Source organism: Trichechus manatus, unplaced genomic scaffold (assembly GCF_000243295.1).
Source record: "Trichechus manatus latirostris isolate Lorelei unplaced genomic scaffold, TriManLat1.0 scaffold00021, whole genome shotgun sequence".
Taxonomy (NCBI): Eukaryota; Metazoa; Chordata; class Mammalia; order Sirenia; family Trichechidae; genus Trichechus; species Trichechus manatus.
This window is the reverse complement of record NW_004443957.1, coordinates 12,576,787-12,591,282: the sequence shown is the minus strand read 5'-3', so window position 1 is coordinate 12,591,282 and position 14,496 is coordinate 12,576,787. Positions and strand designations below refer to the sequence as shown.

The 14,496-nt window shown below is 34.8% G+C and overlaps 1 protein-coding gene across 7 annotated transcripts in view; it reads left to right on the top strand.

Moving 5' to 3' along the window:
* The window catches only part of COP1 (COP1 E3 ubiquitin ligase), a 235,295-nt gene that overhangs the window by 115,799 nt on the left and 105,000 nt on the right, over positions 1-14,496 (top strand). For all 7 annotated transcript variants that reach the window (XM_004372845.2, XM_023728059.1, XM_023728060.1 and 4 more), the window contains 3 exons: positions 8,981-9,124; positions 10,852-10,960; positions 12,288-12,369. In XM_004372845.2, coding sequence (XP_004372902.1) covers positions 8,981-9,124; positions 10,852-10,960; positions 12,288-12,369 — 335 coding nt within the window. The remainder of the gene's footprint in view (positions 1-8,980; positions 9,125-10,851; positions 10,961-12,287; positions 12,370-14,496) is intronic.

Sequence of the window (14,496 nt, the reverse complement as noted above, 5' to 3'; positions counted from 1 at the left end):
ATATTTTCTACTTATCTTTTGGTCTTTCTTGTTTTTTTGATAATCTTTTCCACCTTTCCCATCTTTTGTTTGAATAAAGTAACATGTATATGTATTAGTGTTGGGTTATAGTTTCTTTGTTTGCATTTTAAGTATATCTCTTTGTAGTATTTTTCAGTAATTGATGTAGAGATTACACTATTCTTTAAATTATCACAGTCTACTTTGGGTTAATGTAGATTGACCTCAGGTAAAATACAGGAACTTTGCAACAGCATAATTTCATTTAGCCCCACCTCTAGTGCTATTATGCCATACATTACATTGAAATATAATTTTAGCCCCAAAATACAGTTGTAATCTTTGTTTTAAATAGTCATATGCCTTTTAAATAAATTAAGAAAAGAAAAGGTATGTATATATATATATAGAGAGAGGGAGACACACTTGAATTTTATCGTCATATATGCCATTTTTGATGTTCTTAGTTTCTTCCTGTCTACGTTTTCATATGGTATAATTTCTCTGCAGCCTGAAGAACTTCCTTTCGCATTTTTGGAAATAGCGGTCTGTTGGTGATGAATTTTTTTCATCTTTATTTAAGTAAAGATGAATTTATTTCACCTTCATTTTTAAAAAATAATTTTACTGGATATAAAATTCTTGGTTCACAAGTTGTTTTCTTTAGCGTTTTGAATGTACTATTCCATTGTTTGTCATGAGAAGTCATTTTGTTATATCATTCTCCTCCCCCTTTTTTTTTCCTTAACCTGGTTGTTGTAAAGACTTTCCTTTTATGTTTCGCTTTCAGCAGTATGACTATAATATGCTTAGCAGTGATTTTCTTTGTGTTTTCCTGCTGGGGGTTCATTGAACTTCTTGGATCTTTAATATTTTTCATCATATTTGGGAAATTGTAAGACATTATTTTTTAAAGTATTCTTTTGTGCTTCTTTCAGTTTCCCCATTTAAGACTCCAGTTACATGTATATTGGAACACTTGATACTGTCCCACGGTATTTTTCTTCAATCTTTTTTTCTCACTGTGGTTTGAATTGGGTAATTATTACTGATCTATCACTGATTCTCTTTTTTGCTGTCTCCAATTTGCCATTGAGTCCATATAGTGAATTTTTCAGTTGTAAAATCACTTTTTAAAAAAAAATAGTTTCCTACGGTGTGTGTGTGTGATTCTTGTCTCTTACTCATTAAGTCCATTTTTAAAACTTAATTGTTTGAACATCCTTTAATTCAGCCTAATAATAACCGTTTTCATGGCTTTGCTAAGTAAAATATCTAGGCTCATTTTCAATAAAACCCATTGCCGATTCCGACTCACAGTGACTCTATGGGACAGAGTAGAACTTTCCCATAGGATTCCCAAGGAGTGCCTGGTGGATTTGAACTGCTGATCTTTTGGTTAGCAGTCTGAGCTCTTAACCACTCTGCCACCAGGGCTCCAGGTTCATTTTAGTCAGTTTCAATTCCCTTCCTGTTTTCCGGAGTATGAGTCACCAGTGAGGAATGTGTACCTCAGAACAATTAACTATATGAGATCTAAAGGGCAGCATTTGCCCAAAAGCAAAGTTCAGAAGGAAGGTAGGGGCAGGAAAGCTGGGCGAATGGACACGAGGAACGCAGGGAGAAAGGAGGGAGAGTGCTGACACATTCAGGGGTTTGTAACCAATATCTCAAAACAAGCTCTATATAAATTGTTGAATGGGAAACTAATTTGCTCTATAAACTTTGATTTAAACAACAATAAAATGTTCAAAAAATTAAAAAAAAAAAAAGGAAATGCAAATTCTCAGCAGCGATTTGAACCGGAACGAACCTATTTGAAGCCCTCATCAAACCCACCCGGTAGCTGCCAGAGAGAAAAGACGTGGTGGTTTGCTTCCGAAAGATTACAGCCAAGAAACTCTATAGGGTAGTTCTACTCTGTCATATAGTTCTACTCTGTCATGAAACTCCTTAGGGTAGTTCTGCTCTGTCATTTTGAGTTGGAATTGACTTAACACCAAATAACAACAGCAAATAGCTTAGGAAAGAGGAAAACCAGGAGTAAGAAACTTGCTAAGGAGGCTATTGCAGTAGTCCAGGTTAGAGTTAATGCAGGCCTAAGACATATTTCTACCACTTGTCTGTCAGTTTGTTGTACTCTTGTGGTTGTGTGTTGCTGGAAGCTATGCCACTGTTATTTCAAATTCCAGTAGGGTCACTGATGGTGGACAGGTTTCAGTGGAGCTTCCAGTATAAGACAGACTACGAAGAAGGACCTGGCAATCGACTTCTGAAAAAGATTGGCCAGTGAAAACCTTTCGAATAGCAGCAGACATTGTCTTATACAATGCTGGAAGATGAGCCCCTCAGGTTGGAAGGCTGTCAAACGATGACTGGGCAAGAGCTACCTCCTCAAAGTAGAGTTGACCTGAATGACGTGTATGGAGTAAAACTTTCAGGACCTTCATTTGCTGATGTGGCACGACTCAAAATGAGAAGAACACAACTGCAAACATCCATTAGTAGTTGGAACGTGCAATGAAGTATGAATTAGAAGTTGTCAAAAATGAAATGGAATGCATAAAGATTGATATCCTAGGCATTACTCACTGCAAGTTCAAGTTGAAGCTGAATAAAATTAAGTCCAGAGAGCCAAAATACAACCTTGAGTACATCCCACCTGAATTTAGAGACCGTCTCAAGAATAGATTTGACGCATTGAACACGAATAACAGAAGACCAGATGAGTTGTGAGATGACATCAAGAACATTATACATGAAGAAAGCAAAAGGTCATTATAACAACAGGAAAGAAAGAAAAGACCAAAATGAATGTCAGAAGAAACTCTGAAACTTGCTCTTAAACGTAGAGTAGCAAAAGCAAATGGAAGAAATGAAGTAAAAAGAACTGAACAAAAGATTTCAGAGGGCAGCTTAAGAAGACAAAGTAAAGTATTAGAATGAAATAAATGTCCAAAAAACCTGAAGTTAGAAAACCAAAAAGGAAAAACATGGTGGCATTTCTCAAGCTGAAAGAACTGAATTAAAAATTCAAGCCTTTATTTTCAATGTTGAAGGATTCTGTGGACAAAATATTGAACAACGCAGGAAGCATCTAAAGAAGATGGAGGGAATACACAGAGTCACTACCAAAAAGAATTGGTAGACGTTCAAACATTTCAGGAGGTAGCATATAATCAAGAACTTATGGTATTGAAGGAAGAAGTCCAAGCTGCGCTGAAGGCGCTGGCAAAAAACAAGGCTCCAGGAATTAACGGAATACCAATTGAGATGTTTCAGCAAATGGATGCAAGGCTGGAAGTGCTTATGTTTCTATGCCAAGAAAGTTGGAAGACAATTACCTGGCCAACCGACTGGAAGAGATCCGTATTTGACCCATCCCAAAGAAAGGTGATCCAACAGAATGCGGCAACTGTCGTTCAGTATTGTTAATATCACACACAAGTAAAATTTTGCTGAAGACAGTTAAAATACGAACTGCCAGAAATTCAAGCCAGATTCGAAAGAGGATGTGGAGGGATGTCATTGCTGATGTCAGATCTTGGCTGAAAGCAGAGAATACCAGAAAGATGTTTACCTGTTTTATTGACTATGCAAAGGCATTCAACTTAGTGGATCATAACAAATTATCGATAACATTGTGAAGAATGCGGAACCTGTACATATACCAACAGGCAGTCATTTGAACAGAACAAGGGGATACTGTGTGGTTTAAAATCAGGAAAGGTGCGTGTCAGGATCGTATCCTTTTGCCATACTTATTCAATTTGTATGATGAGCAAATAATCCGAGAAGCTGGACTACATGAAGAAGAATGAGGCATCAGGATTGGAGGAAGGCTTATTAACCACCTGTGATATTCAGATGACACAACCTTGCTTGCTGAAAGTGAAGAGGACTTAAGCGCTTACTGATGAAGATCAAAGACTGCAGCCTTCAGTATGAAGAAGAATGTAAAGAAAACAAAAATCTTCACAACTGGACCAATAAGCAACATCATGGTAAAGAAAAGATTGAAGTTGTCAAGGATTTCATTTTCCTTGAATCCACAATCAATGTCCATGGAAGCAGCAGTCAGGAAATCAAACAACGTATTGCATTGGACAAATCTGCTGCAAAAGACCTCTTTAAAGTGTTAAAAAACCAAGATATCCCTTTGAGGACTAATGTGTGTCTGACCCAAACCATGGTATTTTCATTTGCCTCATATGCATGAGAAAGCTAGACAATGAATAAGGAAGCACAAATGAGAATTGATGCGTTTGAATTATGGTGTTGGCGAAGAATATTGAATATACTATGGACTGCCAGATGAATGAACAAATCCGTCTTGGAAGAAGTACAGCCAGAATGCTCCTTAGAAGCAAGTATGGTGAGACTTCGTTTCACATACTTTGAGGGACCAGTCCCTGGAGAACGACAACATGCTTGGTAAAGTAGAGGGTCAACGAGAAAGAGGAGAATGCCCTCAATGAGATGGATTGACACAGTGGCTACAACAATGGAGTCAAGCATAAGAACGATTATGAGGATGGTGCAAGACTGGACAGTGTTTCATTCTGTTGTACATAGGGTTGCTATGTGTTGGAACCAGCTCGACTGCACCTAACAACAAGAAGCCATGTTTGGGTGACTTTCTTAAATGTTGTGTTCTGGTTTTTTAATATCCTGGCTTTCCGTCAGCTAGGTAAGCGTCTGAAAGATAACTACTATTCTGTGTATTTGATGGCTGAGAATATTCATGAATCATCCATTTTTTTCCAGTAGGACTCACTCCTGTTTCCTGTAGCATATTTGGTTCTTAACATTTAGTACTTGCTTATATTTTCTGTAATCTTTCCCACTGATTATATACCCTGTGAGGCTACCTTATTCTTTATCTATCTCTTTGTTTAACTTGATGTACTAGTTGAATTATTGTTGTTACTATTATTGTGTATGTTATATATAATATGGTATATATTGTTGTTCTATGTTATTCTTCTTGTTTATTTTACCTGTGTATGTGTTCTTCGAAGTCCAGCCCATTTTTTCTCATTAAAATGGCATGGTGATTGAGAGCATAGACTCTCAAAGCAGGTTGTTGGAATTTGAATTATGTAACATCAGTATACTTCAGTTTCATTATCTATACAATAGACATATAAATAGAATTTATATAATGTGATTGAAGCAGTGTTTGACGCGTAGTGTTATGAAAGTTTTAGTTCTTATTATTGATTGATTTGGGATAAAGTCAGTTAAAAGAACCAATTCTTAATTACTTTTCCTTTGTATGTATTCTTTAAAGATCTGCTCATATTCTCTCATTGAAATGGCCAGTTTCCGAACCTATATTTCCTTTGTTTTCTTGAACTTATAGTAGCCTGTCTCTCTTGAGGCACACTACCATGGAAATGAATGAGACCTTCAACAACTGCTCTTTGTATTTTCTTTTGATTAATTGGATACTAGCATTCAGGGATATTAATCCACCTTGTTGTTAATTCCTATTTTATATGTGCAAAAAAGATATGATAGACAGTGGGGAACACTGACAAAATTCACTGCTTGGGCATATTGTGACAGCTTTGCATTGCTCTGTGCCGCGTTGTACTAGAGGCATTAATCAGTTGTCCTGTGTGGTCTGTTGCTTTGCTGCTTAATCACTTGACTGATGGCCCTCTTGACAAAGAATATATCCAGTTTCCTACAGCTGAATTATATTTTTCAACTATTGAAATAAATCACTTTTTTAAAAAATAGTTGAAACATTTCAAGAGGGAAAGAAGAAAATGCATTTGATCTCCACGTTTAAAGTAAGGTCCAAGTATTATTAGTTTTCAAAGAAAATGTATGTATTTTGAAATTAAAAAAAAGCTATGAAACTGAATTTTATCATGGCACTAAATTTTCTTAAACTGTTTTAAGAATTACTGGTGATAGCAGATGACAGAAATGGACCCTGTGTGGGTAGCAGTAGCAAGACTTTTTATAATTCTTTTTGAATTTAATTACATAAGCAGGTATGTTTAGATTAATTTTTTTACCTTTTATTTCTGCCTTGCATACTAAAAAACCACAAAAACCACATATACTAACTAGTCACTGTTTAATTTTTTTGTACTGTTTTTGTTTGTTATTTGATTTTGTAGTAAAAGCAGCCAAAATACTGTATTGTGAAATAAGAAAACGTGTATTTTGGATTAACTCTGAAAAGCTCTCTCTACCTGAAAACTACAGTGTTCATCTTAAGTTATTCCATGATTTGTTACTAGGGTCTCATGTTTCTCTTTCGGAAGAGTTATGATTAAGCCCGTCAGAGATAGGGAGCATATGGTTCAGTGTTCAGAAGTACTTAAATCCTACTGAGTTTTGGTGATGTGAAAGTAATTGCATAAAAAAAAAGAAAAAGAAAAATGGCAGCTGTTTGTCTTCTTTTTTCCTTTTAATCAAAACTTACTAAAATACTAACATTCTTTATACTTTTTGGTCAGTATTTCTATTAAAACCTTCCTGTTGTTTTTAAAGTATAAAGGACCCTGATACTCCAGAATATGTTATTCTGTCCCAATATATTAAAAACAAAAGACAACTATAAGAAAATAACAGCAGTGATATCAAAAGAAAAAGCTAATTTTTTAGAATGAGAGTTAAAAGTGAGCTAATATAGCTAAATAATATTTGCTGAAAAAAGAGAGAAATCCGTCTTGAATAACAGGGTAGCAACAGAAGAAATAATAGGTTTCTATATTTATTTAGGCGATTGGTCAATTCTTTTGACAGATAGTGTTTTTATTTCTGTGTCAGTATTCTTCCTGCAGTATCTTTGAACTGTTGTATCAGTAGGTTAGTATTTAAATTATTTTTATATTCAAAACTGATATTTTGGCAATGACACATTAACTTTTACTGTATAACATTGGGATATTCTTAATGTATTAGCTATGTGTGTTTGTAGGTGAAAGGAAAAGTTTGTAGGATATAACTGGTTCTCTCTTGAAGTTCCTGTCATACCGAAACCTTCTCAGTTAAGGACAGTGTGTCAGTTATGATAACTCTGTTCTTTATCAGACACACTAATATTTCTCCTTCAATAGCAGGAGGCTGCAAATATAAATTGAGTTAGGGTAGATGAATTGTTTCCATCAATATAATTATGCTGCATTAGAATCCACAGGGCAGCAAACAGTCACTGAGGTAGCAGTTCATTTGAGGTTGTTGTACAAATCTATTGCATTGGTATATAGTCGTGTTTTGTTGGAGTAAGCCAAGTGGAGGCATTTGCTGAATTCTGCTGTAGTCAGTGACATTTAGCTGAATGAAATTCCTTTAAAAATTTTATAAAAGATTCAAAGTTGTAATGAAAGTGAACATCTCACTGTGTTTAGGGAAATAGTTTTAATGTTTACTTATTTTCCTACCTATCATCATCATCATCAAGTTTCTTATTATTAAGTAGTCATTAACTGTCTTGAAAAATGTCACAGATAATCCATAAAGAAAAGTATGTTCTGTTGGTGTGTGTATGTGTTTTTGACGAATGTTTGGTATATGCAGAGTACTAACTAGGCGTTTTGGGGGAAGAAACATACTTTTATAGATATAGAAGACACACTTCATACACAGTTGTATTAGATGTTAAACCTTAAGCCCTTACACTTTGAGTTTTAGGTAAGAGCTTTGATTTGTTGTGCAGCATAGTATTTAATAGCATGGACACTGAAATCAGATTACCTGTTTGTTTGTTTTTTTGTTTTTTTAAATACTGTCTTATCCATTTACAGAAAGGCTAACTTTGGACAAAGTACTTAACATCTAACCTTCAGTTTTCTCATTTGTAAAATGTGAGTGAGATTAATAAGACCTGCCTCATAAGGTTGTTATGAAAATTAAATTAGGTAATACATGCAGTGTTTAGTAGTTGGTGGTCAGTGAATATTAGCTATTATGTAATTAATTGTCAATCAATGAGAATTCTTAGGTATTCTCTAGCATTATGGCTAAGCTTCTACAGAGTATGCTTAAATCATGTTGAGAAATACTGTATACGATGGTTCATTTCACCTTTTAATTTCATCAGGTCACTTAGATTTCTAGCTGGTTAGATAGCAACTTTGTTGAGGCTCCAAGTTAAGTTCTATAAAGGTGAATAAGATCTTGAACTTTGCTTTGAAATAGCTTATTTTAAAACTTACATAGAAAGGTCAGCAAGAGAAGGGCAAAATCTGTAAGTAACTCTAAAAGAAGGGAGATTTTCAGTTTTTGTTTGTTCGTTTGCTTACTTATGGTATAAGGAATGTGTATTAGGAATTCATAAGTAAGAGATTTTATTGTTTATTTATTGTTTGAGGGATTAGGGATGGCTTTGGGAAGAAGTAATGATAATTTAGTGGTTGCATTTTTATGTGTTTTGTATCCCTTAATCATTACCCCTACCCTCATTGCTTCAGTAATTCAGCTCGTATGCTAATTTATTGAAATAACATTAAATAATATGAAATTCTGTCATCCACACAAAATGGAAGGAAGGGAAGTGGCTAGAACTTATAAAAAATGTTTACTGGTAATTCTTTTTAAACATTTTGTTAATATACCAAACTATTAAAACTTTTCTCATTGTCTTTACAGTATAACCTGTTAGCTTTGATAGTTGAGTGAGCCTTCACTCTTAACCACTGAGCCACTAGGGCTCCCCTGTAATATGATTATTAGAGCTGAATAAAAAGCAGGTTAAATGTCTAGGAACAAAAATTCATCCATAAACAGAATTGCACATCTACACAGAATCCCTGCCACTTGTAATTTGATGCACCTTGATAACGACCCTATCTGGACACAGGGGCCTATTACAGTTTGAAGACATTTCAAGTAGATCTCTTATCCTGGTAGACAGAATAAGTTTAGAAATAGAAAATACCAAATTCTGAAATGTCATTGTAAATGTCACGAGGATAGGTATATCATCTTACTGACCAAATACATACTTTTTCCTTAGTATTGAATTTGACCGGGATTGTGACTATTTTGCCATTGCTGGGGTTACAAAGAAGATTAAAGTGTATGAATATGGCACAGTCATCCAGGATGCAGTGGATATTCATTACCCTGAGAATGAAATGACCTGCAATTCCAAAATCAGGTACTTAACGTTATTTTGTTATTTTATTATGATGTAGTATGTATATAGCAATTGGTATCTGTAATTGGTATGAGGGTGTTAATTTACTTTTCCATGTGACACCTTACTTATCAGGTGAACATTGTGCTTGTACCATGTATATGGAGAATACTTGACTTAAAACAGAATATCTTTTTTCTAGATATTGATTCTTTTGCCCATGGGGGTTAGTATGTATTGTTTTTCTAATTACCAAATGAAAGTCCATTCTTTCACAATCAAATAAAGGTCTTTTTTGGAGATGGCCTTTGATGGGGTGTTGAATAAAAGGTTATGGTCACCTATGGATAATGTTTGAAAGCTAGAAATTTTTCTCCTAGCATGCACATATTTCTAAATACTATAATTTATGTATGTAGTTTTAAGAGTTCTTTTTCACAAAAACATTCTGCTGCTTTTTATTGAAGGAATAATATTTAACTTTCATATATTAAGGATTGGAATTCAAAAGGGATTTTTTCAAACTTGGAATGTTTATTAAAAATGTGGGAACTGAGCCTTACTCCTGATTTGTCCAGTAAAATCTCAGAGAAATTCTAGAATCTGTATTTTGTCTTTAACAAGCTTCCCAAGCTATTCTCATGGGCACTGGCTTAGAAAGGATATCCTTTAAATAAGTAATCTAATAATAAATTTATTTAGAACTTCGAACATTTCAAAACAGTCATCCTTGTACCTTTCTTGATTAAATACACATATAGTATGTGTGTATGTGCATTTTAATATATATTATTTATATGTATTAAGCCTTGATCTATAGTTTTTGTTATAGCTTTCCTTTTTGTTTCCCAATTCATTCAAAAAATATTGAACCTTGATAGTTTGTGAGTGATACTCGTCATTGAGAATCTGTTATAGTTTATGTCCTAAGTGGAGGGAATAAAACATGAGCAAGACATAACTTCATTGAATGTTTATGTGTCAGCCACTATACTAAGTGCTTTGTCTTCAGCAGAGTTATGAGATGGTTATCATTATTGCTTCATTTCATGCACAAGGAAAATGAGGCACAGAAAAGTTAAATAACTTGTTTAAGATTATACAACTAATATGTGAGGAGCCATGACTCAAATGGGGGTAGTTTGGTTTCAGTCTGTACTCTTAACCATTTCATTGTACTTACTTATAAAGTAGAGGCTTTCCTCCTTAATACACGTGAGCATTACTATATGTATGATGTAGATATGTCTCAGGAAGAGCATACATTTTTAGATGGTGTAGATTTTCAGAATCCTTGACAATAGCTGAAACCATAAATACTGAAGATTTGTTAGACACTTTTAATTGTAATTTCAGTCATAACCTTTTATTAGTCAAGTTTTTTCAGTGTACATATAGAAACCCATTCTGACACAGTAGAATCCAGGGGCTTAAACAATACAATCAGGTCTCCGTCATTCTATCATGACATGCTCTGGGCCCCCTGGGCCTCTGTCATCTTCACTCACAGACATGTTCTCATATATCAAAGATGGCCAGTGGCAGTCATTACCTGATAGTTGTAATAAAAAATCTAGGAATTATTGATATATCTCTTTTCTCGTATGTTGTGGGCATAATGATGGTTATGAACTCATATAGACCATTTTAAAAGGGTACTAATTTTTCTGAACACATTAAAATTATTTATATTCCATTGTTATTTATTTTTACTTAAAATTTAATGCTTAACTATATTTCTCTTTTAGCTGTATCAGTTGGAGTAGTTATCATAAGAACTTGTTAGCTAGCAGTGATTATGAAGGCACTGTCATCCTATGGGATGGATTCACAGGGCAGAGGTCAAAGGTCTATCAGGTAAATAAGGATACCAGTTATTTGTTACAAGAATCACTTTCTCGCTTTTCTTAACAATTGTAGAAGTTCATGTACTTTATAAGTACAGATTTGAAGTCACTATTTGGTGTTTTTTATACCTGTGTAATACCAAATAATACTTTTCCTTCTTTTTTTCTTTTTTAGTGCTATAAATAAAATAGATTTTATTTAATCCATATGTCTAGAATGCTTTTTGGTTTTTTCCTAGCATAAATTTTTTAAAAAAATTTTTATTGTGCATTAGATGAAAGTTTACAGAGCAAATTAGTTTCCCATTTGATAGTTTGTACATAAAGTGTTCCATGACATTGATTTCATTCCCTACAATGTTTTAGCACTCTCCCCATTTCTGTCCTAGGTTCCCCATTTCCTTTTGTCTTGATTTTCTACCCCTTCTTACCTTCTCATCTTTGCTTTTGGGCAGATGTTACCTTTTTGATCTTGTATAATTGATTGTTGTAACATCCAGCTCCTCTTGGATGTTATTGTTTATTTTATGGGCCTGTCTATGGTTTGACTGAAAGATGGTCTCCGAGAATGGCTTCAGTTCTAGTTTAGAAGGGTGTCTTGGGGCCATAGTCTCAGGGGTTCCTCCAGTCTCTGTCAAACCACTAAGTCTGGTCTTTTTTGTGAATTTGATTTTTTGTTCTACAATTTTTTCTCCTGCTCTGTGTGGGACCTTCTGTTGTGATCTTAGTCATAGCAATTGTTAGTGGTGTCAGGGTACCATCCATCTAGTTCTTCTGGTCTCGGGATCGTGTAGGCTATCATTCGTGTAGTCCATTATTCCTTTGGCCTAATTGCTTCCTTGAGTCTTTGGTTTTCTTCACTCTCCTTTGCTCTGGATGGTAAGAGACTAGTAGTTGTGTCTTAGATGGCCACTCGTAAGCTTTTAAGATCCCAGGCACTACTCACCAAAGTAGGATGCAGAACTTTGTCTTTATGAACTATGTTGTGCCAGCTGACCATGTAGATGTCCCTTGAGTCTATGATCCTTTGCCTTTGAGTCTAGGAACTTCGTTCCAAATGATGCTTTTCTGAAGCATCTCTTCAGACTTTTACATTTATAGAATACATGAAGTGAATTTCCAAATGGAATAATTTTGGTTAATCCACATATGAAAAAAAGTTTTGGAACTGCTTTGCATTTGTAATCTTAATTTGCTTTTCATTTATGTTTCATATAGCCTGTTCTGTCTCCCTTCCCCCATAGCAATAAATTGGTATCAAGTTTTGTTTTTTTTTATTTAATTATTTGAAGGTACATATTCTGTCTGAGACTAATTTGTCTTCCTTCTAAATTCAGGAGCATGAGAAGAGATGTTGGAGTGTTGACTTTAATTTAATGGATCCTAAACTCTTGGCTTCAGGTTCTGATGATGCAAAAGGTACTATTTGAACCTCTCCCTTCCCCCTCCCCACTTAGTTCCTTTTGTTGCAGAGATTAAAACATTTATTAAAACTCATAGCAGGCCTTCGTGATTACTGATTAAGCACAAAAATCTATTTCTCTTTTGGAATGAAAAAAACTAATGTACTGCAACCTCATTATAGTGATGTTTTCTGGATTCATGCTACATGGTGACATTTAGAATTGCTGCCATTTTATAACCAGGTCTCTTAGATAATTTAGCAAAAAAACTCACTTCGTGGTATATTTAGAAATCTCTGTACTCTGAATTGTGTTATTGAATAGCTAGTGTATACAAAACTCCTTAATGACATTTTTAAGATTTCTGGGCAAAACTTCTACATCTCTTTCTGCCAATTTAATTAATCTCTCTTTTTTATTTTTTTTTACATATCCATCTTTACTATGTATTTTTCTCTGCTGTCCTTATTGTCCTGTTTTGGTGTCTGTTCTCCTTACTATCAGATTTATACAGCCCTGGTGACAGATTTCTTTTACCTTGGAGTTAGTAGTATTAATTTCTTTGCTCTTTCCTTCCCCTTTTTCTACACATAACATCTAGACTAGTGGTTAGATAGGCATGGATAGCTCTATCATTGGAAGCTGTATTTCACATTATACTATGCCTTTCACTTTGCCCTTTTTTATGCATAGTTGGATTGTAGTCTCATTTTTTTATTTTTGTAAAGAAATTCTGCTATGATGACATTTTATTTTAAGATTTCTAATTTTTCTGACTGTTGCATTCCTGTAAATTGGTAATATTATGTTGAGTATTTTTTTCTGGTGATGTATATTTGTATTGTGGTTTTTTGTTTTTAGCATAGCTATAGTGTTACTGCATAATAAACACAATGCTTTGTCATCTAATTTGATAACAGAACAATCCACACTCCATTGTGCCTTAAAAGGCAACATTTGAAGTCTACTTTACTTTTTTTGTTTTGATGTCATGGGTATGTACTGATAATACAAAAATAAAATGTCACAGTGTAGCAATACAGGTGGTACTCAAAATGCTGTTTAGTTTAACTGTGTCACTGTAATTTGTAGTGTGTTGAGCAGCAATGTGAAATGATGAGCACACAACATATGGTCTCTGCTTCTCTCTGCTGTTGGAGCATAAAAGCAGCCATGGGCAATACGTAAATGAATGAGCACAACTGTGTTCTAATAAAACTATCTACACTGACATTTGAATTTTATATAATTTTCACATCATGAAATATTATTGTTTTGATTTTTTTTCCAATTATTAAAAACGTAAAAACTGTTCTTAGCTCAAGGGCCGTGCAAAACCATTTGGTGGGCTGGATTTGCCCCATGTGCTGTAGTTTGCACATTCCTGCTCTAGCCACTCAGGAACGTGTGTGCAAAATGATTTGACCACTGCAAGAATTTTATAAACACCAGCTCAATCAAGATACAGAACAGTTCCATCATCCACCCCGAAATACTCTTGTGCTGTCCCTTGTTTTTTTAGATTGCTAGTTATCACTTTAATAGACTTGATTTGAATACAAGAGAAAGACTGGAGCAATTCAATAGCTTTTAGGTCAGCTTCTCACTTTTTTTTTTTTTTAATTGTACTTCAGGTGAAGGTTTACAGAACAAACAGTTTCTCATTAAACAGTACACATATTGTTTTATGACATTGGTTAACAACCCCACTACACGTCAACACTGTCCTTACTCAACCATGGGTTCCCTATCACCAGCTTTCCTGTCCCCTTCTGCCTTCTAGTCCTTGTCCCTGGACTGCTGTGCCTCATTAGTTCTGTTTTATTTTATGGGGCTGTCCAATCTCCGGCTGAATGGTAAACCTTGGAAGTGACTTCACCACTGAGCTAAAAAGGTATCCGGGGGCCATACTCTTGGGGTTTCGTCAGTCTCAGGCCAGTAAGTCTGGTCTTTTTTTGTGTGTGTTAGAATTTTGTTCTACATCCTTCTGCATCTCTGTTCAGAACCCTCTGTTGTGATCCTGGTCAAAGCAGTCAGTGGTGGTAGCCAGGCACCATCTAACTGTACTGGACTCACTCTGGTGGAGGCCTTGGTAGCTGTGGTCCATTAGTCCTTTGGACTGATCTTTTCCTTGTATCCTGTT